Source organism: Anarrhichthys ocellatus, unplaced genomic scaffold, assembly GCF_004355925.1.
Source record: "Anarrhichthys ocellatus isolate YVR2014 unplaced genomic scaffold, GSC_Weel_1.0 scaffold80, whole genome shotgun sequence".
Lineage (NCBI taxonomy): Eukaryota > Metazoa > Chordata > Actinopteri > Perciformes > Anarhichadidae > Anarrhichthys > Anarrhichthys ocellatus.
This window is the reverse complement of record NW_022280110.1, coordinates 1,502,425-1,526,590: the sequence shown is the minus strand read 5'-3', so window position 1 is coordinate 1,526,590 and position 24,166 is coordinate 1,502,425. Positions and strand designations below refer to the sequence as shown.

At 43.9% G+C, this 24,166-nt stretch overlaps 1 protein-coding gene across 5 annotated transcripts; it reads right to left on the bottom strand.

The window, feature by feature from the left end:
• Positions 1–23,705, bottom strand: cnot1 (CCR4-NOT transcription complex, subunit 1). Of its 5 annotated transcripts, none has more exons than XM_031874353.1 (49): positions 23,580–23,705; positions 21,658–21,950; positions 21,409–21,516; positions 19,032–19,130; positions 18,616–18,684; positions 18,419–18,473; positions 17,558–17,761; positions 17,255–17,423; positions 16,870–16,996; positions 15,030–15,140; positions 14,385–14,555; positions 14,138–14,265; positions 13,525–13,765; positions 13,292–13,411; positions 12,919–13,041; positions 12,650–12,801; positions 12,272–12,422; positions 11,923–12,136; positions 11,452–11,745; positions 10,040–10,164; positions 9,649–9,935; positions 9,489–9,567; positions 9,117–9,365; positions 8,859–8,999; positions 8,576–8,755; positions 8,273–8,389; positions 8,063–8,173; positions 7,783–7,860; positions 7,345–7,522; positions 6,956–7,110; positions 6,518–6,814; positions 6,248–6,388; positions 5,933–6,037; positions 5,654–5,773; positions 5,268–5,462; positions 5,017–5,159; positions 4,729–4,837; positions 4,301–4,470; positions 3,965–4,196; positions 3,629–3,877; positions 3,038–3,201; positions 2,797–2,914; positions 2,554–2,655; positions 2,251–2,424; positions 1,981–2,130; positions 1,684–1,864; positions 1,367–1,499; positions 1,115–1,249; positions 1–972 (listed from the first exon to the last, which is right to left on the bottom strand). In XM_031874353.1, exons 2-49 carry the CDS (start codon positions 21,757–21,759, stop codon positions 894–896), a joined length of 7,335 nt encoding a protein of 2,444 aa, XP_031730213.1. In that variant the 5' UTR covers positions 21,760–21,950; positions 23,580–23,705; the 3' UTR covers positions 1–893. The 5 variants fall into 5 exon arrangements, with proteins under 5 accessions (XP_031730213.1, XP_031730217.1, XP_031730215.1 ...); XM_031874357.1 differs by having other exon boundaries at positions 9,117–9,356; positions 19,032–19,124; XM_031874355.1 differs by having other exon boundaries at positions 894–972; positions 9,117–9,356.
• Positions 23,706–24,166: the final 461 nt, after the last annotated feature.

Here is a 24,166-nt window from a genome sequence, read left to right as displayed (position 1 = left end):
TTGCAGTTTGAATGCTTTATTTCCTGTATGTACGCATTCTGCAGTTAAGTAGCAAGAACTAAAGGCAAACTAGAAAGGACTACAAAATACAACACATGGACCAATACATTTACAAAACATTCAAAATGTTACAAAATGGGCTGTATTGGTCCTTCTATTGTTGTTCTTCAATTTGGATCTTTGTACAAATCGTCAAGATACAATGTCGCCATCACTTTGCACAATTTACAAGTGCCAGGGAGAGACTTCGAGCCGGTTTACCGTGGACGAACCATCAGCAAACCGTCTCCACCGACACACCCGGAGTCGACCCCACCCCACCTGGGAGACTAAACTTCATCTTCCTGTCCCACTCAGGGATAAAAAGGAATCAAATGAAAGTAGCAGGCAGCTTCTTTTTTTTTTTCTTCAATCATCTACCATTCAGCCTCTGAAAGCAACAAAAAAAAGTCAGGAAAAAAGGTTTGTGTGGGAGGGAAGCAAACCAAGGACTTTGGTAGTGAGTGAAAATATGTTTTCATGTCTTTTACATGTCAGGATACATTTTATTCGACATGTGCATTGCTCTCCACACATCTACTCGCCCGTTCTCCCTTTTTTTCAATATTTACATCAAAGCAACAACAAAAAAAAAAAAAAAAAAAAAAAAAAAAAAAAAAAAGTATATTAAACAGCATGTCCCAATCCATTCTCTCCATCTCAATTCAGCCCCAGAGGGATAAACAAAAATCTAACTCCTTAGATCCGTGAGCAGTAGTCATTTCATCCACATTTCAAATGACTGTGGTTGCCAGTTTATCCAGTGCCGACAGTTGAGGGTGTGGTGGTGGTGGGGGAGTGAGTCAAGGCCGCGGCGTCTTCTCCCGAGGGCTACGAGCTGGCTGGTGCACCGGCTAGCTGGCACCGGTGCCCTCCATCACCTGCTGGGCCTGCTTCTGTCCCATGCAGCACTGGGCCACTGACTGGAACAGCCTGAGTGGAGAGAACATGACCATCTGTTAGAGAGCAGCAGAGCTGGGGACGGTCGGGCGGACATTACCGTGTCATCAAAACCCTCCCTAAGACAGCAACAATGAATGCATTCTGCAGTCATCACACGCCAATATGAACCTACTTCTCGATCTCGGGAGCACAGTGCACGAAGTCGTGGCTCCAGAACTTGAAGGCAGGATTCTTGATCAGCTCGATGAAGGTGATGAGGAGACCCCATGGGTGGGGCCTGTTCACTATCAGCCTCTCCAACAGAACCCTGGAAGAGACGGAGAAAGCTTGAACCGACGGCACTTAGTCAAAACTTCCGCTCGGGGACGGTTCGATGTTTTTTTCCCCTGCAGGATCAATGAGGTCACTCAGACTCGAGTCTTACCTGGTGATCTGCTCTTGGATGGCCTCGGTGTTGGCCTCGGCGAACAGGTAGAGCATGGTGCAGCTGAAGTAGTGAGTGTGGCTGTTCGGGTAGCGCAGCTGGTTGGCGATCGCGTTCAAGAACAGGTAACGCCCTGGAAACACATGACGGCAGAAACCTGAGTGCTTTGCTTTTGTTAAGCACACATGTTGAATATCTAAATATAACGTAAACTTTCCCAAAAGCTGCTTTTAAAATTAGCTCTTAAGTTAGCACTTTCAGTAGAACGTTTTTGTAGCAGTGACCGACAGAAAGCTGATGCGGTTCGTGGTTCTCACCCTCGGTGTCCAGGTCCACGGCCAGGTTCTGGAAGATGTCCATGTGTGCAGAGTGGGTGATCGTGCTCATGGAGGGGGTGCTGCCCTTGTTGTGGATGTGAGCAATTGCCTGTGTGCCTACGTACAACACTAGAGCATTGATCAGCTGGATGTTGTAGCGGTTTCCTGGCTCGTTAGACACCTGGGAGACAAAGATTACAAATTCATGCCAAAAAAAAAAAAAAAAAAAAAAAAAAAAAAGCGCTTTGTTGAAGTCTAATACTAATCATTTAAAATAAAGGCTGAGACCGCTCCTACCTGCAGGTTGCTGCGCAGCTCAGACAAGAAGGTGACTGGTGAACGAGTCTTCAGATATGAGTCCAGGTCCTTCTTGAACTGGGAAGGCATCACGCCTGTGAAGTTGGTGAGGATACGGGGCGCGATGTTGATCTCACTCAGCATGTCCACCTGCAGCCGGGGCGTTAATAAAACACGGGCTCATGAGATCAGTCTAAACAAAGCTGAAAAGCTCATCGGTTCTGCTGATCTGATCTGAGCTTTGAAACATGAATGTATAATCAGCTGTACCTTGAGATTGGGAGTGAAAGGATCAGGGAGCCTCATATTGCGTGGAAAGGCACTGAGGATGAGGTTGCGGAGCTGAATGCAGTTGGGTGGGATAACATCACAGAAGCCGTAATGGTAGTCACACAGGAACTCTGGGAAGTCATGCAGCAGGACCAAGAGCACCCGCAGCGTGCCCTGAAACGGAAAAGAATCAACAGATGTCAGAGGGAGCACAGAGGTTCTGTAATCCAACATTAGCACATTAACAAAAACAATAACAGTCAATACTCGTTACTAAATTAAATTCGAAAAACGAGAGAGCACCTTGTAGAGGATTTGCATAGGTTTGTTGAGCTCTACATTCCTCAGGAATGGGGCCAGGTACTTGAAGAGATCAATCAGCAGCTGTGCGTACATGGGCCAACCCTGAGAGAAAACATCAGTCTATTAGACCAACAATTCAAAAAGCACACATACGGGGAAAGCGGTGACATTTACGCATCAACAAGACGAAATGTGAGGTAGTTAAAGAGTGCGTTATCTTTCAGTTATCTTATTCTTGCATACCTTCTGCTGCGGAGTGTGCGCTAGCATCCTGGCGATGAAGATGCGATGGGAGATGAGTTCCAGCCAGGCGTACACAAAGCCGGGCGCTTTGGTGGGTCTCAGGATGTGGAAGGTATTGCTGCACATGAAAAGGGGAAAAAAAGTGAGTCAAAGTGCAGCAATCACATATGGACAGAAACGTTTAAAACATTCAGTATCGGCACCAGGCGAGCCTTTTTCTGGCTGGAGGTGGCTGTCCTACCAGAAGGCGGTGAGCGTCTGAAAGTTGATGGTCTCCAGAACATGTTCGGGAGCGTTGAGCTCCAACAGCAGCATGATGAAGATGCGGTGGTAGGGCAGCTGCTGGAATTCTGTCTGACGGACATCATGGTCCTGAATCAGCACCCCCACTACGATACCCAGCACCTGTAACAACAATGTGGGGCACAATCAGAGTGGGCGCCAGCAGTATCTACAGAGGAGATGAGCATGTACATTGTCGTGGACGTTGATGATGTAATTTCCCTTTTGATTATTAAATCAGGCTTTCCAGAAGGATTCTGAGATACTCAGAGTGGTTCTTCAAACTGGTGTTTTAACTAAATAGTTGAATTAAATGATTTAACCTTTCAAATCTTTGTCACCCTCCTATTCCAGAATAAACCTCGTCACACACCTGGTGGACTGTAGAGATTAGAATTGAGTTAAAAAAGCCTGCGAAATTTCACAGCAGTTCCACTTCTACATTTGAGCCGACACAGACATCCCTTAAGTGTTTCATTGGCACAAGCAAATATTCTAAGACGTGCCGTAATAGTTTCTACTTTGAACTCTACACAGATGTACACAGTACCTTGTTGAGGAGGTTGACTTTTGTCACCGTGTTGGTGGCCTCTCCAGAGTGTTTGACCAGCAGCGCTATGAGCCTAACGAAGGCATCCAGGTTGTGGTAACACTTGGCTCTGATGATGGCTGCGCTGGCTGCTGGGTTGTGCTGCTGCTCGGCCTGAGCCCGATAGCTTATCTCCACGCACATTTCTGTGCACAGCCGGAAGAACCTCGTGATCAGGTCATCCGTCTTCAGGATGCCCTGCTGGTGCATCTGGAAGGAAAAAGAAACATAAGAAAATCTAAACGATGCGCAAGGGTCCTTGTGCGGTTGACTTTAAACGGATGAAAGAGTGTTTACCTGGCCGACAAAGGCAGAGAAAGCTTTGGTGCTATCCCTGCCGGCAGCAGCCGAGTGGTACAGGTTGACCCACTCCCTCAGGAGATACTCGGCCTTCTCCCTCAGGCCTGGAGGGTCGTCATATTCTGACGCCTGCGAAATCCCAGAGTGCATCATGAAGTTGGGTCCTCCGTGGGCCCGGTCAATCATGGCCTCATAGTTGGAGCGAACAACATCCATCAGCTGGGGAAGGCTGGGGAGGACGACAGAGAGTCAGTTTTACCGCCTCTCACATATGATTTGACTCAGCAAAAACTTAAAATGGCCTTTTCGATCTTCAACATTGCAATCGTTTACCCCTCCGGTGCGTTGGCTCTGGAGTGTGCACAGGTTCTCATCAGAGTCTCGATTGTGTGGAAGAGATCGGCCTCTGTGACATGGCTGACGCTGCGTTCATCCACCAGCAGCAGCTTCACCAGCTGCATGGCAAAAGCGACTGCCATGTAGTGCAGTCCGTTCTCCATCGACTAGAAGAAAACAAAAAAAAAAAAATCAACGTTGGCTCGTCATGGCACTTGAAATGTCTCTTAGCCAGACGACTGATGCACAGACCTGTTGATCAAGGTGCACAACAACATACAGGGCTTTGCACCTCCAAAAAAAGAACAAAACTTGACTCCACGACAAAGTCATACGTAGATTTTTAGGATTGCATAATTAATTTACATCTAACCAAAACATAAGATAAAGATAAAATATCAAATGACTCCAGGAGTGAAGTGTACCTGTGCAAGGTGCAGGTCATACTGCTGCATGTTGACCAGATGGTTCCTGATCAGAAGCTCCACTGCCTCTACGTTGTATTTGTACTCATCACGACATTCAATCAGACACCTGCAACCAATCACAGCGAAACACACCGAGCAGAACTATTAAATATGCTTTATATATTTAACTGCCTTATGTTCAACATCCCTCAAAGCAAATAAACTGTTCAGAATTACAATCTCTACCCCTCGGCTTAACATGAGTTTGTATGATTCAAATCAGTGACAGAATATGTCCCGACTCACCTGGTTATCTGCTTATTGCACCACTGTGGTCCATAGGCACGTCCATCCTGAAGGGCTTTGAGCACCAGCAGGTGGCATTCCCTGTAGCGGAGCAGCAAGTCGGCATCAGCACCACTAGTAGCATCCAGAAGACCTTCCACAGCCTGGGAAACAGAAAAGCAAACACAGTAAAACACAGGTCGGCGTAGATTACGTCTCCCTCGCACCGTTCCTGAAGACTAGACCTCAGCCGTAACAGTAACCGCCCTAACCTTCTGCAGAAGGCCAAGTGCGGCGATGCCGTCCCTGGAGTTCCTCGCCAAGGCCACGGCTTCCAGCAGGCTGCGCAGAGCCTGGGTCAAGGGGTTCATGGCCAGGGCTGGAGGGATGGCGTGAAGGTGTTGCTCCAAGTCTGCCATGCACTTATCGTAGATCTGAGCCACGTCATCTGTGGCCCATGCCTGCTGCTGTTGAGATGAGATACAGAGAAACGGAGTCAAGTTCTGTGGGTTTATCATGTCCTCATATTAACACAAGAGGCACTGTTGTTATTTTTATATAAAAAAAAAAAAAAAAAAAAAAAAAAAAAAAAAAAAAAAACTGTAGCAACTTTCAACATTCGCTTTTCAGCTCTCACGTTCTGTTTTAAAGAACTCACCTTCATGGGCTGAGCCAAGAAGCCAGTGGGTTGGGAGAGATCATTGCTGGGTAAGAAACCTGGAACGTTCCTGGCAAACTCCTCATACACAGCAAGTTGCTTCGGGTCCACTCCTCCGACCTACAACACAACAAGTTCTCTGTTATTTCACACTGTGCGGTCCATCTACAGATCAACAGAATCATGATCCTTTTGGACATGTTGGACAGATCCAGAATCTGATGCAACAGTATATCGTGTTTGGATTTATTGCATTACTGGATGCTACAGTGGACTTACCTTGAGCCTGATCTGCTCAGGCATACGTTCAGCCTGGTAAGTCAGGACAACCGGATCACAATAGCGACGTCCCTCTTGGCGGGCGTGCTTCCTCAGCTCAAACTCCTGAAAGAGTTAAGTTATGAAAAACCCAATCAAGGAATTGGACACTTTTGCTTTACGGAAAACACAAAAGATGTGAACGAAACTCCAACAAGCCCCTATCCCTAGCCCGCATCCTAGCAGAGCAGCATGAGTCTAAAATAAAAGGTATACCAGTCTGGCCACAGTTCATGTATTGGAAATACATTTATTTTCAGGGCTGTGGAGTCTCACCGTGGCTAGTCTCTTGTCCATCTCAGGGCCAGCCTTCTCCACCGCTGTTTTCTGAATGAAGCAACAAGCCAGTTCACAGTTGTCTTGAGCAATCCTGGCTGCAGCCTCTTCCATCATCTCCCTCTGTTGGGGTGTTGGTGCCTGAGGGAATAAACACCTCAAGTTAAAGCAGCAGGAAGAGTACAAGGGGAAAGGTAAGACAGCATTTAGTCTCTTCATATCTTATGGAACACAAGCGATAAAGGAGCCCTCGGGTTTCATTCAGCTTACCCTCAGTGCAGCAGCAAAGCTGTTCTTAAGGTTGGTGGCGATGCTCATGAGCAAGGGCTCGCGGCAGGTAATCATGGCCATGCCAGCGGTCAGGTTTCTCATCATGTGGTGGGCAGCCACACGCATGCGGGACTCCTCCGAATCCAGGGCAAAGTCCTTCCTGATGATCTGCTCACAGGTTGTCATGGCGATTTTGATAGAGCGGTCCACCACAGGGTGCACCAGCTCCTGAACAGCTCGCTCTACCGACTGCCGAACGCACTGCTTCAACTGGGGATGGGCCTGCAGCAGCGGGATCTAGAGACAAGGAGGGGGAGGCAGGACAGAAAAGTCAAACAAAGACAGAACAATCGAAAACAAAGTGTGTGTGTGCATCGCATGTGCCTCAAGTGTGACGACGGCTTCTCCATCAGTGGGTTGCAGGTACTCAACACTTACGTTGACATTTATATTGATGTGTGGAGCCAGGCCTGCCAAGGCATACACGTTGATGTCGTGGTAACTGAACTGGGGGGTCGGGGGCCCGGTGGTTGTGCAAGCGGTGGTGGTGGCAGCAGGGGTTGAGGGAGGGGCTGCAAACGGAACAAAGTCTCCTGTTGGTGACAAAACAAACATTTGATTAAAATCAAATAAGACAGCTGATTATTTAGACAACAAACAGCAAGCACACACACAGGCAACAAAAACAAGCAGTACTGAGCTTTTTAGCATGACCTTTTAAAAATAGATTTCAAGTAGTAAAGACAGACCTGACAACAGGAATAGGTGATATGACAAAGAAATCAAAGAAAACAGGGCAAAGTTCTAAGTAAATATGGAGCATCCACCCGTGCTGACAACTGGCAGCATCTCCTCTGGAGGCTTTGCCTCCTTCTTTGGTGCAGACAGCTGCTCCTCCAGGCTCTGAAGCTTCTCTTTGTCCTTCAGCAAGGTCCCCGGCTTGAGGTCATTGATGTCCAAAGACAAGTTCTTACACAGAACTTCAATCTCAAACTTTAGGTTGAGCTGCAGAAAACAAGAGAAAACCACGTGAGACACAATCACAATTGTTCAGTTTCAAAAGATGCATTTGCAGTCACTGGTGAAAACTGTCTATTTGTGTGATGGCTGGGATGTAGCTGGGTAATGGTTAGCAAGCAGACATTCGGTTTTGTAACATGATCATTTCATATCTGGTACTAGAACAAATCTTTTGAACTATGATTTAGATGGACTACATTCCAAAGAGCTGCCTGGAGTTGAGCACAGGAAGAATGATGTTTTACCTTGAGGTCATGTTCTTGATGCAGCTCAGCGAGAACATTCATGATGGCCATGGTCCAGGGGTTCTGGGGCCTGAAGACCTACAACATCAGAGACGCACACATTAGTGAATCCACAGAACCTCAAACAGTGGAATCAGGTAAGCATAAGCCAATTACACGGACTGTGTGTGTAAAAGTTACTTTTAACCGAAGTAAATATGCCAGCATGACATACTTGGTCAGTGGTTTGAGGTCATAAATTGCATGGAGACGCCTCTCAGTCTGAACCTATTTTACTAACCATGCTTCGTAGACTGGACTCCAAAACTTTGGCCACAAAGGGAACTACATACAGTAGCTCCTGCTGGCCTTTCATGTAGGCTTCCAGTAGCAGAGACTTGACTTCCAGGTCCTGGAAAAGGAGAAAAAAAATATGTCAGCCAACTCGAAAGCAGACAGATCCACCAGGTAATGAAACAACACACCAAAAAGTAATATTACAAACACTTACCGTGTAGAGGATAGGCTTGTTTTTGGCCAGTGTAATCATGCCCAACCAGTGGCCCAGGTTCTTCAGCAGGGAGCGATCAGAGAAGTTGGCAGCTGCCTTGTCAGAGGTCAACAGAACCTGAAGACATTTAAAGAAATTCAGGGATGGGAGTGTCAGTATTTAGCATTTTTTTCAGCTTTCTTCAGTGTTGCTGGGACTTCAGAAGTCAATATCATAGTTATAGTAGAGAGTAAATAAGAAAAAGAACAAGAAATGTCTGCTTCTGAAGACATTGAAGCCCTCAAGTGACCATCTTCTCATCACCTTGATATTCCTGTAAGTCTCATTGAGGACCATCTTCACAAACTCAGGGTTCTTGAGCGTGTCCAGGAAGTTGGAGTAAAGACCGTGAAAGTTGGGCTCAATGCTGACACGCTTCATCACCAGGTACTGAGACACCCAGGGCATGAACTCATCCTTCACAGTCTCTTTCAACTCCTCAACCTGAAAGAAAAGCGGAAATGGATTACATTTCTTCTTGTTTTTTAAAGCTTCTTCTACTGATAAAGTTGTTGAGGTAGTATTGTTGTGTCTGTTGTCACTCTACCTTCTGTGTCATGTTGGACTGGGAAAGGTTGTTGAAGATGAAAGCGATCTTCTCCTGGACATTTTCTGGAGGCTCTACAATCCTTTCTGTTTGGTCAGTGGCCACCAGCAGGGTGTCAATGTTGGTTGTGTTTATGGAGGGCTGCAAGAAGGAACAAAAATAAAATCGTATCAAAGTTTCACAAAAAAAAAAAAAAAAAAAAAAAAAAAAAAAAGGGCACATAATCGGGTGTATAGACATTAGCAAAGCCAAACTCACAGGCACATCCTTCTTGAAGGTGCTGGGTGTTGGTCTTGTGATGGTAGGCGTCTTGGCCACCGTGGTCGTTGTCGTCGTGGTGGTGACTAGAGTGCTTGGCTGACCTGGCTGTGGGGCCTTGGGGACACCAGGTTGCTGCGACTGGGCCTGGACTTGTGCCAGTGCCAGACTGCCAGGGGTGGTGATGGAGCCTTGCATCTTCACCGGAGGGTCCCGTGACTGTTGGCCATACTCGATATACTGCACACACAGGATATTGAAAGAAGCAGAGCGCGATTTTATTTGTCTATATGTATGAATCCTCTCCGCGGGTCATGGTTAAGACAAACTAAGACTTAAAAATGCTCATTTAAATTAAGGAAACCTGATTACCTCTTGTAAATGGTGGGGGAATTGCAAGAAGTGGGCAATCGAAGCCAGGTGTTGACAATACTGAGGATAGTCCTTTAGTCTAGAATCATGAAAAAAAAGTTGTTATTCGGAGACAAACGGGACATTAATACTCATTTTACAGAAGAATACATTTCAGTACCTGTTTTTAAACCTATCTAGGGCAGCAATTCCAAAGTAATACATTTTGGATCCATAGGGTTTTCTTAAGGCTTCCAGAACATATCGGAGGGCCAAGCCCAGGGCCATGTAGGTGACGAGACCCTTCTCGATAATGCCACCAAAGAGGCAGGCCGTGATGTGCAGCTCCTTGTCTGGGTATTGGGGGAAGAATCGGTATTCCTCAAACAAGTTGCGCAGCATGCAATTGAACACCTCGCGCTCCCGCTTGATGGTCGAATCCTTGAACCTCTGCAGCATCTCCAGCACCTAGGAGGAGAACAATGATGTAGTGGGAGTTAACAGTACTCACTGGTGGGTTTGATTTGAGTTAGTGTTCTTGGCACAGACAAATGAAGAATATCACTACGTACTTCATCCACAGACATGGTGGGGTGAGGTGGGTGGTTGTAGATGCGTTGGAAGTAACTGTTTGCCTCATCATCTATCTCCTTACTAAAGTGCTGGTTTGCCTCGGGCCACACCTGAGAAAGGTCAGCTGAGGAAAAAAGAAATTCAATTAAAAACAAAAACTTAACCAAGACCAAGTAATTTGCTTCAACGTGGTAATCCAAGTCATTGACTCATTAGTTAACATTGAGCAGTCAAGTGATGCATCAAGAGTGTGTTTTAACAGATGAAGGTTAGACCTCTTTTTGATGCTTGAAAGCGTTAAAGTGGGGCTGTCGGCATAAGCAGACACGGAATGGAAGACTGATCTGCATTTCCTCTGTGATTAACCAATTTAGTTTGAAAGTGAAATCATACACACAAATGTTTACAATATGCCATGAGTCTTTTACAATCTCTTGGTAAATACTTCTGAAACTTGTATTGTAAACTGTAAGTGTGAGTAGAGATGCACGGACTGCAATATTTTTGGCCGCCAAAAGGCTGACCTGCCAAATCCCATTTTGCCAATTTTGATTTTCTTTCTCAGAACTATAATTGACAGCAAGGCTCAAGACTAAATGTTCACCACTGTCCCGAAAGAATGATTTCCACTGTCCCAAAATCTTAGTGTTGTCAATAAAACACACCATTCAAATGATTTAAATACTTGCACCGTGGCATTAGTGGTTTTAATGATGTATTTTAAGCTAGTGTTCCCTCTCTCGTATTTATTTCATACTGCTGTGAAACATCTCCTTCAAACAAGAGTTTATTCAAGTTTCTCATCCAAAACTAGATTTTTCTTTGAAAACATAACAGCATTATAATATACTTTTGTCTAATAGTCTATTTACGGAGTAGGTTGAATGCATCAAAAGGAGAGTCAATGCATTATTGTTAGCTGATATTTCCGTTGTAAGCAGGACTGTGCTAGAAAGACTGTGCTCTCAGCAGATGAGTCAGTTACTGAGATTTCTCTGAGCAGCATTCATGAGAATTAATTAAAATATAATAAGCGTCTGATTAAGTTATTCGTTCCTCTACGACTTAGTTGTGATAAACTGCAAGCTTTATGTCTCCATAATTAACAAACCGACGTCGTGTGTGTGAGTGGTTGTGACGTTACCGTCTGTGCTGCTGTTTGTCGATATTAAACTATCACGAGGTACACGCGTGCAAATGTGACCACCATAAAAACGGAAATATGAAACCGATCAGCACGTCACCGATCGGATTTTGATCGGCAGCCGATTAATCAACGCATCTCTATTTGTGAGGCACATTAAGGTGCATTAGAACTAAATTAGCAAATTAAGAATCATAATCACTGCAGAGGAAACAGTAGTGAGCAGCACAGAGCACCACCTCCACCAGTTACAGGCCTTCATCTTACTCTGTTGAAAGGTGGGTGGGTTCAGGCCTGGTGTGCTCATCTTCCTGGTGCCAAAGGGGTCCGTGTTGACAGTTGGCATCCCCAGACTAGAGCCGATGCCAGAGCCGATGCCAGAGCCGATGCCAGAGCCGATGCCAGAGCCGATACCAGAGCCGATGCCAGAGCCAATACCAGAGCCAATACCAGAGCCAATACCAGAGCCAATACCAGAGCCAATACCAGAGCCAATACCAGAGCCAATACCAGAGCCAATACCAGAGCCAATACCAGAGCCGATGCCTGTGCCCAAGGGACCTGAGGGTAAAGTAAAAACACTTAGCGACAGTGTAACTGCAACAATTTGGACCCGTCTCATTTCTCAATGAATAACAAAGACGAGACTAAACTATGATGCAATATGACGTGTTGATTTAGTGTGAACATAGGGCTTGGTTGTTTGTGTTAAAGTGAAAAAATAAAATAGCATAGTACCAGAGTCCATACCAGGGAGCTGCGAGGAGAGGCTGCCAATGCCCCCAAACGGTGTGCTGGGGTTTGGGTTGGTGAGTGGTGGGAAGGCCTTTGCTGGGGACTGAGGGTTACTGAAAGCTGAACTCAGTGAGGTTGGGAAACCCTGCATGCTTTGAGTGTGGGAGGGAGCTGTGCCCCCCAGGTTCAAGGAACCCATGCCGGACAGGGAGTCCATCTAGAGAGACAAGAAAGAGAATAACAATAATTCATTTTGAGTGTCCTTTTTTAGCAATTTAGGAATACGGGGCGGTTTTGAAAACAATACAAAGTTTGTCTGCAGAGGCATGATGTGCCTATCATGTGAAGATACCTGTACAGGAGAGATGGCATCCAGGCTGCTGGTGCTGGGGGCACGTCCCTTTGGCATTACCCCTGGTGGTGGTTGTCGGGCTTTATTCATTACATTGCTGCAGTTGGCAACCATGGTCAGGATCGTCTCTGACAGCTCCTGGGAGACGTTGCTGAGGAAACAAAAGTGAAGGAGCTCTGATGTTAGATAACACCAGATAGTGCCATAAACTACATGTGCACATCTTAAGTCTTATGTGGTCAAAACACCATGAAATGCGACTAAAGCTGGGCCAATTTTGACCTTTTTATTGTCTAATGTTGTCAGTCTTGCTTAAACCGGTTTTTAAAAAGACCAACCAATAGTACAGTGATGGGACTAAGCCACATAGCATCTTACCCAGCACAGGACTGCAGGCAGGCCAGCATGGTGGCTAAGGTCTCCGGGGGCAGCTGGGCGCTTTTGGGCTGGTCCTTGTCTGGGGCCAGACCCCCCATGATGGATGGGCAGCGCCTCTTCAGGAATGTCACACACGCCTGGATGAAAGGCTCCTGACAAAACACAGAATGATTGTAAAATACAATGTTCTCAAATTACAATGACAAACAAAAACACCAACAATCTTGATTTATTTTTTTTAGTGTATGTACATCAATTGGAAGACTTACCCCGTGCTCTCTGATTTTGTCAGTCAGCCATTTATCAAGTTTGAGGTATTCACGGCGAGAGGCAAGTGCAGCGAGGTCAATAACAAAAGCAAATGGAGTTCCATTCAGCAACATCGATAGAGACTGCAGGGGGGAAAAACACAGTGGCTCATTGACCATGATAATCATACCTACATATAGGATAAAGCAGAGACCACCACAGGATACGTGACCCTTTATCCTCCAATTTGTTGACTAAAACACATGGAAGAACATTATTTAATGCAACAGTCAACTGTGCAACCACGCTGTTTCCTAATTATTCTGCTTTAGTCTGAAGGTTTTAGGTTCAGAGAAGTCACCAAGTGTGATTATTCCGTCTATTCCGACAAACCTTCAAGTCCTGGGCCACATCGAGGATGCGAGACAGCTTGGCCTGGTCATACTGCTCCCCTCTCATGTACCACTCGGCCATTGAATGCATTATCAGCTGACGGATGGAGGGAGACTGTCCCTGGAAAAATAACCGCCAGGTATTATAAGTACACAAAAAAAAAAAAAAAAAAAAAAAAAAAAAAAAACACAGGACAAAAACATGACTTCAAATCAACAAGCATTAACACCAACCTGTCCATGCCAGGCGTAGTGCAGGATGATGGCAGAGTTCGGGTGGTTACCCAGAAAGATGGGCATTAGGGTAGAGATGAGCTCATGGCGCAGTGTGTGCCAGGAGGTGGAGATCTGCAGCAATGCCAGCACCAACATGTCTGGACAGTGCTTGATTGGGAAGCTGAACAGCTGCTTCACCTGCTCATACTGTCCCACCTCAGATAGCCGAAGCAAACTCTCCACCAGGTCCAGACTTTTCCTGTTATGAGTTGAGGGCAGTCAGTCAAACACACTGTAGCTTCATAACAGCATCAGCCCCGCAACTCCTTCAATTAATCAACAACTGAACCATATTCAGTGGGTCAAACTACACCTCTGAGCATAGAACAGGGTTTTCTACAGTGTATTATAGCGATCAGCTAGAGATAATACAAGTCACCATTCTTAAACAGATTATCACAGGATATATTGATATATTGGATGCACTAGGTGAAGCATTAATTGAACTGACATTCAGGAGAGGAGCAAAACAAATATCCATTTTAAAGCCAGAATACCACAAAACTAATAAACCCAATAAGTAGAAATAAAGCAACAGCAACACCCTTCTACATAGCAACAAGCTCCATACCAGGTGGCAATCTCCCTGTTGTCATCCTCAGGTGGAGCCTTAAGGATGTCAATGGCCACAGTGTGGCAAGGGTAGTCTGCAAAGGAGAACACTTCTGGGCCCATCAGGGAGTGCTGAATGAACGACAGCTGAAAAAACAAAACAAAGCAATCAAGACAAATAAAGAGGAGATACAAGGCTCAACCATAACTACAATTAAAACACATGGAATCAAATCATCGTGATGCAGACGTTGTTGGCCAGTCACCTGTCCTTCAGCGTGTTTCCATGGCCGATAGATGAGATCGACGGGAAAGACCTCCATGCCCAAACCCCTCTGAATGCCATACACGACGATGTGCAGGCCTTTGCTGTCCCGGATTATAAAGCCCGCATGGTCCAGCTCGTACGTCACCTCTTTGAAGTTCAGGTTGGGATTCTAGGGCATAGACAGAAATCCACAATTGAAAGCTTCGTGGGCTTTTCAAAGGAATCTGGTACAGAAATAAAACCTGTAACCTTCAGTGTCAGATTTATAACAGGCTAGCGCATGTATTAACGTGTGTACTGATGCAGAATTTGACTAAATGTAGTTCCAGAGTGACACTATAAAATGCTGGACTCTGTAATAATCTGGGAATTATCAAGGCTTTGTGAAAAGAATGAACTGAAAAGATGATCAGACTCGTGGCTGTTTAAATGTAACATGAAGGTGAAATTGATGGAAAATGCTGAAGTTGAGTTGACGTGCAAATTTGGTTGCAACTGCACATTGCAATCATTCTCGCCACTCAAAACGGTTTAGATTTTAGGGAAGTGTCGTCAGTGGCAGTTTGTGGAAAATAAAAAGATAATATATAATTGGCTGTACATTTTCCTAATAGAACAATTGAGAAACTGATGGCTCACTTACCACTTCTTTCACGACGTCGATGAGAACCTCGACATTCCACGTGTGAGCCTGCGAGCCGTCGTTCTTGTCCTTACCGTCGCTCCAGATCCCACTTCCTGGAGCAGAGATGGACTGTGGGAGGAAAATACTGAAAATGTAAGCTCTGGTGTGCTGAAAGGCTAAGAATCCCAAAACAAGTACACTAAATTACCACTCATCTTTATTGGACATATTGAATCAAATGACTATGAAAATGAAAACACGAGTGACTCATATTACACAGGTATAATTAACCAATTATCCTGCCCTACAGAGCTTTAGTTTTTCTATTGTTGAGAGATTGTAGAAAAATATGAAAGCATAAAAGTATAACCATCACAACATATAGCTTGTTTGCTTTTTATAACCATCACAACATATAAACTTTTATTTCATGATAGAAACACATAGCCTGCTTAGACACTTTATATAACAGTCACTTCAGCCTTATATACTGCTTCTGGTTCTAACAGGACCAAACCAGTTATATTCTGTTGCTAACTCTGGTACAGGATGTCTCCTGTATGTGATTAGGGGAGGTTCTAGCCTCAGAGTAGCATAAAATCAGCAGTGAAACTGAGAGCAGAGGCTTCACCCTTAGGGGTGACTAGAGGCTTCACCCTCAGGGGTGACTAGGGGCTTCACCCTTCGGGGTGACTAGAGTCCCTTCTGGGGCTTCCACCCCCCCATCTCTAGAGACAGGGATAGACTCCTTTAATAGACCCTTAGGGGTCTTACCCCCTCAGAGGTGGGGAAAAGAAGACCCTTCTGCTGTCTTACCCACTCAGAGGTGGAATAGAAGACCCTTTGTGCGTTATCAGAAGACAGCATGAAAAAAAAAAAGAAAAACTCACAGCGAGAGCTGACAGAGCCTGTTAAGAGTGGGATTGTTAGCATTAGTAGCACTGAGACTGTTTCATCGAATTGAAATTGTTCTATGTGATTGCTTTGGAAAAACTTTAATAAAACAGCCTTACCATTTGTAAGTGACTGGATCCAAACTAGAGACTGTTTTTTTAAGAACAATTTGACCCTCTTCCCCTGTCCGTTAACCGTGTGATACAGAAGTGACAACTGACTCTACCAGAGCAACTTAAAGGTGAGTACACTGGGTGAAGACTTGGCAGCGTTAGTCATAAAATGGTGAGAAGTTCACAATAGGCAATAGTAAAGTACAGACAGTCTACATAACTATTCATACTGGGTGTTAGGGTTACATCCTACTGAGCGCCTAGGGCGTAGCCGTACAAGACTCTCAGAAAGACAATAATTCCGAAAATCCTAACGATTTAGCTACGGGGTGAGATAAAAGGCCTACAGTATTGTTCTGACGCCTCCGTGAGGAAACGAACCCACGCAGGTCGGACAGCCGTTAGGAGTGACCACCCTGTTAGGTGTGTAAGCTTGTCCCGCTTTCCCCGGGGCAGGATCCGTTCACGCTACACTGTTTAAGTCAATGTGACGTTTGCTGTATGTTTCACATAAAGCTATTCCCAACCAAAGGGCTCTGATTAACCCACTGTCACTACCTGCCCAGTAGATCCAGGTAGCATAAAAATCAATCAAAGACAATTCAAATTCACCCTCCTCCTTTTGTAATGTCTGGATATTTTCTGTGAAAGTAAGTAAAACCCAGACTAGGCAAACCTAGTTTCAACACTTCACATGTACACCTATCGGTTTGTGTGTGTGAACAGAAATGGACTGCAACCCAATTGCAATAGCGTGTCGTCTTCTCCTTCGGTCCATATCGAGTAAACTACAGTGAAGTAGTCAAGTGACCTTAGACTTCGGGCCGCCCTTGCGTCACAAAGCACCTCACCTGTAGCGGGATGCCATCGGTTAGGCCAGAGTGGGTGCGAGCCATCATGCCCAGGACCCTGGCTACCTGGCTGGCGGTCACCTCTCTCACCCCATACTGGAGGATTATGTTTCTGCACTCATCCAGACTGGAGGGACAAAAGGACAGGTCAGTGCGGACCATCTTCTTGAACGTTCACATGTCATTTCAAATCACACTGATATTGTATTATTGTAAAAAAAACAAAAAAAAAAAAAACAACAACTGGCATATACTTTGGTTTAACCTCAGGATTTGGGGATTTTTTTTTTCTACACTTCTACTGATGCAAAACAGTTGATGTATACAACAGCACATTGAATGTGTTAGCTGTGGGCATAGCTTAGAAGAATTTAAAGTAATTCACCTAGCACAGAAGCCATAGCCAACTTCTTGCATGAATTCTGCAAGAGAACTCTCCATCATGGTCTTAGCTAACTCTCCCGAGTCCGGCAGGATCCTGTCCATGAGAATGTCCCGTTTTTCAGGGTACAGCAGTGGTGCGAGCACCACAGGGCAGCGCTCCTGGGGGAAATCTGAAATACAAATTTAAAAGAAATTGTGGCAGAGCAACATTGAAATACAATTTAAGTCTGACAAACGCATCTTCAACTGTGGCCATCGATACGCTAGAGTATCTGAAGAACAAGTTTGTGTCGATCCCCCATACCTCGGCAAAGTGTCTTGAGGAAGGCGTCAATCTGCTCTTGCCCTACCCCACTGGCTCCCTTCTGGCCAAAGAGTAGATGGGAGAGCAGTAATTGCAAGACCTCTATGGCAATGTCTTGGAAGCCACCTTCCTGGTTTCCTCCAAGATCCGCGTCAACGTATGACCGCAGGAGGTCCGGAAGTTTCTGCTTGATGAACTGCGCAGCTGAGACAGTTAAAAACAAGTTAGTGAAGCACAGGCTTGCTTTTCTACCATTTCCTCTGTACTGATGAGCCAAAGTTAAACTTCACTTTATCCACTAACACGCCATTGGCCTTTATAGACTCTGCATGTTTAACCGAGTGGTGAATTTCAAATCGTGCTTCAATCTACGACTCGTCAGAAATTTACAGATTTGACCCTTGACAGCCTGTAAATGTATTTGGTGGCGTCTATGAAACTAAAAACCTGCATTTGGAATTACGCCAAGCAACATCGACATGTGCGATGCCTTGCATTTGTGATCATTGAGTTTATCAATTTGCTGGTGCGACAAAAAAAGAATGCCATAGTGCAGGAAAGGAATATTGTGTTCAACATCAAAGTTTTTTGTCTTTAGAGTAAAAGGATATTTATGTGCTGCAAGTTTCAGCCAACTTTTCGTCCAACGCCACACAATTAAAAGGGTGTGGCAAACTGTGCCAAACTAGTGTTTTAACTTTTAAAAAAGTCAGACTTATCAGCAGTAAGTTTACTATTTAGAAGTGTTTTGATGACATTTAATACTTTTAATTAACATTCAGAGTGGGACTATATAAAAGAGGGTTTCACACCATCTTTGCTCCGGGTTCACATATGTCAGGCTCTACTAGATTTACTTACCAAAACCACGAAGGTCTGCGTTGCTGGAGTTGAGCAAAGCAAGTCCAAATATCACCTGGTAAATCATTAAAGAATTTAAAAATTCATGAAATTTCAGAAAGACTTCTTCAGGTTAAAACATGTTGATATTCAATACTGGCTAACTGCCAAACGTACACCATGTACTGTACCATTTAAGATTGGCAGAGCTGGCTTACCTCTTGGACTTTGCTGAGCTTAAGAACTTTACTCAGTTGAGTGAATAAATGGGCCGATGGCTTCAAACTCTGAAAGACAGTTTAAGTATATTATATTACATATCAAACATATTTTCAATGTTTATCAAAAAACCTGCAAAATGTCTGTACACTCATGGGAGTCCGAGTTGATGCCTTAGGATGGTTACAGACCAATATGTCAACTGAAAGCCAGTGCATTTTTGTAGAGATGTAGAACCGATTAAAAAAAATAAAAAAATATTTTTCATTCAGCCAATTGTAACCTAGGACTACATTTTCTTGCTTGCTTTCAGTTGCAAGTCTTGACTCAAGTCATAATGTATCCATTAATAAGGGCCATTATACATTCTGGCTACAACAGTAATAATACAGACAGTCTAGCATCCGCTTCTTACCTTCTGGTAGTGCAGGGGATTGTCAACGGCGTAACACAGAGTAGCGATAAAGTTTGGCTTGGATATCAGCGACACACACTCCTGGATCAGAAACTGTGTCTTGGGCAAGTTGAAAAGCAAAACGTACCGAGAAGAAGGAGAGAGGAAAGAGAACAGAGGCAGGTGAAGAATAAGATAAGACAGAGTCTCTCACGAGCATCAATATGAAACAATAAGCGGTATTCATAATCACAACGTGGGATACACAAACTATTAAGACTGTATATTAAAGAATCTGATAACTTATGAAACTGTGTTAAGTTTTTCCAGTCATCAACCTGTAATAAACACTGCATTGTGTTTATGCCGCCTATTCAAATGTTGGGGTTTAGCGTGCATAAGGGCCTAGAAGATGATAGAAGTGTATGGTGGCCATCACATGACTTGTTGCAACGGTTTTGGGGTCGATTACAGGCGGGGCTGATCTTGTCGTTTATTAGCAGCTGTTGTGCAGTTACATTCTGCATTTTATAATTCTACTACTGCCAACATGCAGAGGAAGCTATTGGAGTGATTTGCGAGCGGTGCGTCCAGCGGCGTTATCAGCCCTACGGAGCGGATGTTTGAAGTCACAGGTTGAGGCGTTAAGAAGGAAGATGCAGAACTATTGTGAAGTTCACAAAGAAACCGTTAAACGAACACTAGCTTAAATAATCTCGTCGGACAGGGACTTCCAGCCACCTGGCAGAGCTACGAGTGAGAGAACAGACAACAACGAAATATGAGATGTGCGTTTGTCAAATTCATTGTCCAATAATCTACTTTTGGATCGATTTGCAAGTGTTGATTTGTGTGAGAGCGATAGAGCAAGACCCGCAGCCCTGTAACTAACTTTTTTTGTTTTCACAAAATTTTTGTTTGAGTGAAATGTAGAGGAAGATCTTAAGTATCAAGCACAACCTTTTATTAATAGAGAGTACAATAATGTTGTATTTTCTGTACCTAAGTAACAAATCTACACTGGCACCTGCATGCCCAGTTTACCTGAATGGTTATGTGATATTTAATTTCAGTCTTAGCATGGTCGGAAATAATTCTGAAGTGCAACTCATTAAGTCTTACTACAATGAAATGGCCACCATGTGGATTAACATCATCACACATGAATACAATTGAGCTCAATGGATCCACACGACTCTCAGCTTTCCAGATAAACCCAATTTATGCAATACCAAGATTGTTTAGGAACCCTACCATGCAGAAACAATTTAGAATAGGCTAATAACACATTTCTACTGCATGCACAAAGCTACATGGTGTTTGGCCCTAACTGCATGGAATTAGCATTTAGTGGGCATGTCTGTAAAGGGGAGACTCGTGGGTACCCATAGAACCCTTTTCATGCACATATATTAAGGCGTGAGGTCAAGGGAGGCCTGTGAATATGGCCATGCCAGTTTTTCCCTTGCCAAAATTTTGCCTAACTTAGGAGTTTTTCAAGTCCCAGAGTCTGCTACAGCCTCTGAAAAACAGTGAAGTCGGCCGAGGAGCAGGGTGTCGTCAAGGAGTATAAAGGAATGCGGTAAGAGAAATCATTTATGAAATACAGGTTTCCCAGTGCTGCAGTTTGGAGGTAAATGTGCAAACCGGGGAAGAACATACACAGTACCATAGAGAGCTACAATGAGAGGACTTGGTGTCGGGTAGACTGCGCCAAATTTAAAAGTGCAAAATGGTCAATATCCCAGGAGCTAAATGCTTTCAGAGCAGAGAACATAGTTGTATGCATCCAGTGATTTACAAGCACAGTCTCCATTTACTACACACACTGGGCTTCGCTGTCAAATTGTCAGATTTGGCCAGCTGTAAATACCAGGTAAATGTTTGACAAATTATGCTTTCAACTGAGCATCCCAAAGAAGGAATCAGCTGGCCTTTTGACCAAAGTAGGCAATAAATAACCAACTAACCAACCAAAATAACATGTGTCTGCACATGTCCAACTTATCACATCTTGTATTTTAATAACACTGAATGCTAACTCTTTTTTAGTGCATGACTGAGGCTGGGTTAATGACAAATGTAGAAGTTTGTCAGGCTCTATGATCAGTGCTCTGCTCATCTATAAGTGAATGTGACAGACGTACCAAATGTTTGTTCCAGGGCAGCAACTAGGTCAATATGAAACTATTTTTCTTTGAAGTTTCAATATCATATTAGTACAAATTTGACTATAGACTATTCATCTAGTTTAAAACAGACCGTAGGGGTGAACCTGTAAAAATACTCAACTTCCAACAGGGGAGGGCCAACAACATTAGTAACAAAAGACCTTCAGTAAAAAAAAAAAAAAATGTATAAAAAACTAAATATAAATGCATCTCTAATCAAAAATTACCTGGTGAAAGTCCTTGCCACTGCTTTTACCATCACCACTGAAATCCACATGAGAGAAGAGACAGCGTAGTAAATGCCTGTCTGCCTCAGGGCCGTGACGATTTACAATCTGAGAGAGCACAGGTAAAACATCCAGAAGATGTGAACACAAGCGTACATTTTAGTACACTTCATAAATACACTTTCTGATATCTGTTGCCTAATGTAAAAAAAAAAAAAAAAAACACTTGATGTCTTTGTTACCACTTACATGCTGTATTTCTTGCTGGCTGGCTCGGTAGTTTTTCTTTGTTAAATTGTCCACGAGATAGCTGATTTGAGACAAAGCCAGCGAAAGCGAATCAAGATTCATTGCTAGTTGGGGCGGAAGCAGGCGGCCGAGCACGGCGCAAAATCACCATTATTCCCCTTTAGTCCCTTCAGTGATAGGTTAATTCTGCTCCCCCCCAAGGTGTAAAAAAAATGTTGGCTTCCAAATAAGTTTTCCGATCAGTGGGTCCCGGTGCTAAGTAGAGTTCTTCAGTTTAAAATCAAGTTCAGCATCTATAATGAAAGGACAAACAAGTTAAAAGTGATATTATTTTACACACACAATACGTTTTGCAATAGAAATGAAAGAAAAAGCAACAGAAACAAAAGGAGGAATTCCGATGCAAACAGCCCCAAACATTGAGTTCTGTAGTTTTACTTCCATGCAGGACAATATTTACACTCAATTGTAACCACACAATCCTGTGACAGGATTCGAGGCCTACGTGCATAACAAACAGAGTGCAGTGAAGTCTATTTTAGCTGCACATGTATCTGCTAATACATCCCCAAACTATGGTCAATACCAGTTAAAGCTAGGTAGTTTAGAACGATACTTCCTCAGATATGTTGTAGTTATGTAAACATGCCGTGCCAATAGCTCGTACTAGGCCTCGACTGCACCCAGATATCTGGCACAGAGATTGAATGCTAACGTGAGTTAAGTTGCTCACCGAACTTACCAACTTTCCGTTTACAATAGCACGATAACTGCCGCGGGTTTATCATCCAATTCATAAGTACAGAGCATTAAAAGCAGTTAGCCCGCTATTTCTGACGACTAACGTTAATGGACAGAGAGTTAAAATCACCCACTGAAACAAAGAGCAAGCTAATCCGAGTTAGCAAATGTTACTAGAAGGCAATCCGAGTAAATGTACCGCTTACCTAACGGTTAGCATCGTAAAATCACCAGACATCCTAAATGAGTCCATGCTAAGTCACTGAATTGATTTAAAACAATACTCATGTGCGAAGTGGGTAAACCTAGCGTTAGCCACGTACGTTAGGCTAACATTACCATGACGCTGATAAACACTTGCTGGGGGAAAAGTTTGAGTGAACATTAGCCAACATGTTTACAGGATAAATAAGCTAGTGTTAGCATTAGCCGTGAAATCCACTACACTGTAACTAGCTTCAACACACTTAATGTTATAGTCGTATATATATACTCATCAGAATTACTTGTCCGTGTCCATATATAACGTTAACCTCTGTGAAATAGCACCAACTCCGGTTGGCTGCGAGCTAATGCTACCAAGTTAGCATTTACGTGAAGCTAACATTAGCAACATGAGCCTGTTTCAAGCTGGTTTGAATGAATCGGCAAAACCAACTAACGTTGTGTTTCCTGTTTATTTATTACTATGTTTAAGAGCCATTTTGTCTAGCTAACCGTGTATTAAGATTTCGAGATAGTTACACATGCATCTGCCATGAGCGTGAAGGCCTCGTATTGCGGATGGATGTTTGCGCGATCGTGCTACCGTTAGCAGTAACCTTGTTAACGTTAGCTTCTTTCTACGGGCACTGACTAATGTCTGGAACCGCTAAGATTGTATGCTAGTTGGAAACGCAAACTATCATGCAACGAAGCGTAAACGTTACATAGAGCCAACGTCTCCAGCGAAAATGCGACTAATGTAGTTATAGAGAACTATGGTACCTACGTTGCACGAAAAACGTTGCTAAATTACAGAAATTAAGTTTTTTTGATGTGACCAATATGACAGCTGCTTTTCAGCAAATAGACCACCCCCGCACTGCTGGCTAACGTTCATCCTCCGTATCAACATCGTTGCTTATGTGTTGTATATAATTCGGTCGACGGTTGTTCACCAACTATATTTTAAATCTTACCGTGCTCCCAAGAAAGTGATTCAGGTTTTCATCCCTTCTTGTTTCGCACAACAAACTTGACGAAATGGAAGGGTCGCTGTGCCTCCAGTTCAGTTTGATTTTCAAAATAAAATGGCGACTGTCACCGCCGCGGCGCGGTCACGGCTGGAGATGAGTGCGTGAGCTTATCCGCGCGACTCAAACACAAGGTGTTCGCCAGTAGACACCTGAAAACAACGGGTTTGTTGTTTCTCGACATAAATGCAAAATTAATGGGTCTTTTTTTTTTTTTGCTTAATTTTTTTGAGGGAAACTGGATTAACGAAAACTCGAAACCAGAAGGCAATATGTGAAACATGTTTGTTTTTTTCACAAGTAAAAAAAAAATGCACATTGTTTGCACTTGAATGACAGATGAAAAATGAAACTACCCGCCACCACCTGTTTTCAATAAGTCTTAAAACGGGACAGTATAACTGTTAAAGGGGCATTCCACCAAATGTACACATGAAGCACAGGCTGACGCGTTATGACGTTAGCAGCACTACTTAGCCTAAAAACAGTTATTATGCCTGTAAGTGTCCTGACAACCTGATAGGCAACCTAAT

Bases quoted from the DNA above. Each gene is read 5' to 3' on its own strand.
- cnot1 (XM_031874353.1), bottom strand. From the start codon at position 21,759: ATGAATCTTGATTCGCTTTCGCTGGCTTTGTCTCAAATCAGCTATCTC. The intron at 13,042-13,291 runs GTTTGTCGGAAT...TCCCCCCTGCAG, and splicing joins ATGTGGCCCAGGACTTGAAG to TCTCTATCGATGTTGCTGAA. The intron at 4,838-5,016 runs GTGAGTCGGGAC...GATTGGTTGCAG, and splicing joins TGCAATAAGCAGATAACCAG to GTGTCTGATTGAATGTCGTG.